Here is a 5,880-nt window from a genome sequence, read left to right as displayed (position 1 = left end):
AATATATAATTTATTTTGATTTATAGTTATAATTATATTTTAAGTCTTTTTAATATAAAATAAGAAAATATACTTTTTACACTAATTAATAGATCTTATTTTTATATACACTTGTATATAATTGATATTTACGTACTGTATTTTGTAAAATACAGTATATACGATCGTACAATTTTGTGTACACATTTTGTGAACAATGTTGTGTGATTGTACTTTCAAAGCATCCATAATGAAATATTTATAAATATTTCAGATTATTGATTCGTACTAATTTTATTAAAATTTTGTTAAGAATTAAAAAACTTTATATATAATGTTACTTATTACCTGGAAGCAAGGTGTTTTCAAAATGCGTCTTTTTAAAAAAGTCCTCGCCTGTTTGATTATGGCATATGAAATTTCATATTCTTGCCCAGGCGCTGATTTGTTATAACCCTTTTCAATTACATTCTACAAAAAAATATTAAACTGACTAACTTATGTATCTTTTTCACATTTCTCCAAGTGTACAATATAATAACGTATTGCGATTATTACTTCGGATAATGTAATAATAAACCATTAGTGTATTAATATTGAATAATGTATTAATATCGGAAAAAGAGTTATATATTCTTTAATACAATTAACTTCAAAATATAGAAATTGTATCATATTCTCTAAATTTTTGGAATAGAATTTCTCTAAAGAATAACACTCTAAAGAATAAAAATTGATCCATTATTGAAAATGAGTGACTCAATTTTCAATCTATGAAAATGAGATTTAACTCGTCAAAGTGAGATTCATTCTAAAAAAAAGTTTTAGATAGTACGCGTAAAAATATAATTATGTACAATTTGCAATATGTAATTGATGAATATTTAGCTTTAAAATTAAGTGACTGTCAAAATCTAAAATTATACCCATGTGAAATTACAGTCTTGCCGTTTCAAGGTGCGCGCCACGGTATAAGAAAACCTCCATGAAATCGTTAGCATAGTCTCCATCGATTGCATTGCTGTTTCCGTCGATTGCATTTCTGTCTCCGTCGATTGCATTGCTGTCTCCATCGATTGCATTGCTGTCTCCATCGATTGCATTGCTATCTCGATCGATTGCATTGCTGTTTCCTTCTGTTTCTGCCTTTTTTTCTTTGGCGACATGTTTAAAATTAAAAAATTGCACGAGAATCACTTGCAATTACCGACAAATCACGCTAATTAAAAGATAATATCAAACTCAATTTTATCGTCTTTGGATACAAGTCGCTTCTCGCAAAGAATTGTCGTCAATAATAAATACATGTATCATTCGTTCTTTTCTAAAGCTTTTGTTTTCTTTTTCTGCAATAAGAGAAGAAATGAAAGGAAAAAAAGAGAGAAAAAGAGAATAGATATATATGTATTTTGTCTTTATAAACTTTGCAACCAACCAATGACATTCGATAAATAATAAATATTTATATTCCTTTTTCTCTTACATTCTATATCTATATCATCTTCATTTTTAAAATCTTTAAACTTTGACATTTTTTCATATTTTAATTTATTACATGTTAATGAAATTTTACAATATCTGTTTAATTATTGAGAGATGATTTTACTTATCTCTCCCTCTCTCTTTAAGTAAAAATAACTTTTATTATTCTTTGACGTAGGAATGAAGACAAAAATATTTTTGCAGATATAAAATATTATAAATATCTTTATTATACACATCGTTTTTTTTTCTCTAATTAATGAAAAAATGTGTCATAATAAATCATATTATTTTTTTGTGTCAATCCCTGATTGCCAATAATGATGCAAAAGTAAAAATTGCCTGATTTATATAATCAAAACATATTTTTATTTTAAACATATTTTATTTTTTAATTTCATTTCTTTAGAACACATGTATGTATAACCTACATACATACACTTTTATTGCTAGTATTTTTGTTCAAGAGATAAAGGAACGCTAAAGGAAATTAATAAAAATTATTTTCTTACATGTATTAATCTTTCATTTCTTTATTATGTATCACATGCAAAGAGAATACAATATTTCCTATTAATTATACATTTTATTTTATTCGTACATAGTTATACTATTTGTTCAAATTGGAGAAACATATATATATATATCAGTTGTTTAATTTTGGACAAAAATGTTATATATATGGACATACTTTATTGTTAGAATGTTTTATATATATAACATATTTTGTATAATATGATATAGTTTATGTATAATTTTATTTATATAATTACACAATCAACAATTTAATGATATAAAATTTCAACCGAATATATTTCCGAATACACATGGTATCTGAATATCCGGTCAGATAGTAAAAAAGTGCTGGATAATACTAGATACCAGATACTTTTACACCGGATCTCCGGTGTATCTCTATAAAATGTGTCAATTTTTTATAATTGTATATAATTATATATTACATAATTATATGTAATTATTGATCTGCTTTCTGTTCCATTAGTCAGCACTAGAATTTTCTTTCTTGTTTTTAATAACTCTCAGATATATATATATACATATCTCACTTTAAGTTCCAAAGTTCAGCCACAGAGGTATACCTTACATTTTTTTCTCGAGAATTATATTTCAAATCTAATTTTAAAACGATTAAAGTAACACTAACATTTATACGAAATTAAATGATACAGTCAAGTATTTAAAAACCAGTTGATATGATCAAGTTGACAAGTACGTCATATCCATTATGATGACTTCTCAACTTCTGTTTGCTAAGTATACCTTTAGTTGATTACAATTTTGCTAGACATTAAGACTGATAAATAATTGTGTAATACTAAAAAATTATGTTTATACATATTTAAAAAAATGTATAAATATATGCAGATTTTAAAATTTTTGTTTTTTTGATACGACATCCATTATTATTGTGATATAATTGAAAATTTTCAATATTATATCTGATTATATTGAATTTTTTTCAATATTATATCTGATATATCGATATGGGATATTGTTGATAAAATTATTTCGTTATTCAATCTCCAATTTAGAAACATCGTCTTTTTCGTAACCTTGATTCAATTTTTTTCGAGCTTTATGATGTGTGTGACTTGTTCTATATTTCTGATTTTATCTGTTTATGATAGATACACAATTTTCTTTATAATTCAGCTTTCTTCTGTCAGATTTCTTCAAAATTAAATTCAGAGAGTTATAGATCGCGTAAAATGAGCTCGAGATGACGTTGTCTAAAGATACATCTATCTATTGTAAAATCTTCTTCACTCAAATCCATTCTACCGTATAAAGGTATTACTATCCTAGCGCGTACCAAAAAAATCATAATGTCATTTTATAAAATATTATTAAATTGAAACTTAAATTGCATACATTATGATTATAAAACGCGTTGCTACGGAATTAATAAATTAATAAATTCGAAAAAATTGAATTTATAAAAAATCGAATTTATAAAAGAAGTCACCTTTTTCCCTGTAGATCATCAAGCTGACCAGATAAAATTGCAGCTAAAGCAATTGCTCCATAACAATCATAGTAACATTCAGATTTGTGCAGTTGTATGGATGCAGAATGAATCAATTCTGGAGTTACCGAAATAAACCTGTCGATCACGCAATGCGGCATATTTCTTAAAGGACATGCTATATACTCTTTCGTAGGAATATTCAATTCTTTAAGTGAATCCGTTTGTTTTTTCACCTCTTGGAATAAATCAGTATTTGTACCACGAACTTCCTAAGAATTAAAATTATAATTCAAATAATTTATTTAAGTGCATACAATCTTTTTCTTAATATATACTAATTAGTGAAACAGTAATGGATAAATTATATATATATAGAAGAACTATTAACTTACAATAACTGTTATTTTTGAATTGCACCCTTTAATAGCTATTGCAATAGCTGTTGTTAATCCGCAACCTTCAATTGCCGTTGGCAAAAGTACCACATCAATTTGTTGTTCCATGATTTCTATGCCCAAGGTTGCTTGACCAATAAGCATGTTTGGATGATCATTCCTATCGAAGAAATATTAAATAATTCACTCAAGATTATTATTAATGAAAGGAGTATATTCTTTGCGGCAATATAATGAAACATGATAAGAAAATTATTAATTAATGTCCTTCAAATTAACTAATTTTCGCGAAATACAATTAAAAGCATACACAAAATAGATATATAAGATTAATGAAAATATGATTTTTTAACAAAAAGATATTTATACTTAATATAAATAACGAATGCGATTAGATGCACTAGTAGTGCGTATTAAAGCTGTTGTACACTGACTTAATCTGAGTATAAAAATTAACATACAAATATTTTAAGTAATAAAGAACATATATTTTTATTTAATAAAATATTTATTTAATTTAAAAAAATTTTTTTTTAAATTTTTATTTAATAAAATAACAATCCAGTAAAAAATTTTTTATTCATGAATATGTGTAAATATGTATAAACATATATAATTATATACGGAATATATCCATACATGTTCATATATTCTTTTTCCTTTTGTAAAATTATTTTTTAATGTACTTTTTAATTTAATTTAAAAAAATTAAGTTTGAAGAAATGTGAAAAAATTACTTACGCATAATTATATATAAAATTATGTATATGAATTATGTTTATGAGCAATTTTTTTTACATTTTTCCAAACTTGTTTTCTATAACAATGTGAAAATTATCCCTTTAATTATTTTTTATGTTTCCACATTACTATTATCATTTCTATTATACTAAAAATTAATTTTACAAAAGAAAGATGTATAAACATGTATGGACATAATTCCTATATAATTACACATTCATGAATATTTATACATGTTTATGCATGTTTATACATATATTTATACATATTCATGAAAAATTTCTTATCGGGAAGGATTCGCCGATTTTATAAAAATATTTTAACCTGTTTTTATACTTATATTAAATATATCTTTGTGTCAACAGACATTTGTACAGACGATGATTCTAACACGCATTAGTACGCAAAGAATGCGTCCAATCGAATTTTTTATAAGATTTTGCTAAAAGAGAATACCCGTCAAGATAAAATAAGTCTTCCCTTATGGCGATATCTAAAGCGGCACGATGAGCTTCTAGTAAGTTATTACCCCTAACAAGTACTCGTGCTAATAGATACGCTCGACATATATCGATTTTTTCTTTTGCCGTTGTTGATGGCATCACTACCGTCACCGGTATTTCATTATGATGTGCACAATGACAGATAATAAATGCAAAGCTGCCTGATGAGATTGTTACGACACCTTTGCATTTCTGCTCTTCTGATAGATGTAGCAAACTGTAAATCACACCGCGTGCTTTGATGCTATCGGTAATTTGATAAAGTTCTTTCTTCAGATAAATATTAAAACCTCTTCTGTCGAGTATGCGTTCGCTCTAAAGCAATCATAGTACATTCGATTAATAAATATTCTTAAAAGATTCTTTATTTATATTTTGCATTGCAAGAGAGAGAGAGAGAAATGTAGGGATCAAATTAACATTTTTTTGTTCTACAATTTATGTGTATAATATACGATAAGATTATTATTTAAAATAGTTCTTAAATTGTAAATTGTTCATTTGCAACAACAACACAATGCAACTAAAGACGAAATTTTTTAGAAAATGAATTCAAATATTTTGAATTATTAAAATTTTCTAACATTAATTTTTTAAGATTTGAAATTTTACAATTTTGATGCAATAACTGGTTGTAAAGCGATAAAAGTACGTTTTTTCTATTATATATGTTCCCATTTCTTTTTTACAAGTAAGTAAAAAATAACAATTTTTCGATTATGTTGTAGCAAATATCTATAATATATAATTTATTTTGATTTATATTTATTAATTATAGTTATTATTTGAT

The 5,880-nt window shown here is 25.2% G+C and overlaps 2 protein-coding genes across 2 annotated transcripts in view; both read right to left on the bottom strand.

Annotated features, from left to right (window-relative positions):
- Nucleotides 1-1,145, bottom strand: part of LOC108685672 (L-threonine dehydratase catabolic TdcB-like) — a 3,070-nt gene extending 1,925 nt beyond the window's left edge. The window contains exons 1-2 of the mRNA XM_018190567.1: nucleotides 906-1,145; nucleotides 328-450 (exon numbers count right to left, since the gene is read on the bottom strand). Coding sequence (XP_018046056.1) covers nucleotides 328-450; nucleotides 906-1,145 — 363 coding nt within the window. The remainder of the gene's footprint in view (nucleotides 1-327; nucleotides 451-905) is intronic.
- A 2,299-nt stretch (nucleotides 1,146-3,444) lies between these two features.
- LOC108685560 (L-threonine dehydratase catabolic TdcB-like) overlaps nucleotides 3,445-5,880 on the bottom strand; it is a 4,592-nt gene continuing 2,156 nt past the window's right edge. Inside the window, exons 4-6 of the mRNA XM_018190411.1 lie at nucleotides 5,044-5,405; nucleotides 3,844-4,006; nucleotides 3,445-3,720 (exon numbers count right to left, since the gene is read on the bottom strand). Coding sequence (XP_018045900.1) covers nucleotides 3,445-3,720; nucleotides 3,844-4,006; nucleotides 5,044-5,405 — 801 coding nt within the window. The remainder of the gene's footprint in view (nucleotides 3,721-3,843; nucleotides 4,007-5,043; nucleotides 5,406-5,880) is intronic.

Source organism: Atta colombica, unplaced genomic scaffold (assembly GCF_001594045.1).
Source record: "Atta colombica isolate Treedump-2 unplaced genomic scaffold, Acol1.0 scaffold155, whole genome shotgun sequence".
NCBI classification, from domain to species: Eukaryota; Metazoa; Arthropoda; class Insecta; order Hymenoptera; family Formicidae; genus Atta; species Atta colombica.
The sequence above is the reverse complement of the archived record's forward strand: the minus strand, read 5'-3'. Positions and strand labels throughout refer to the sequence as shown.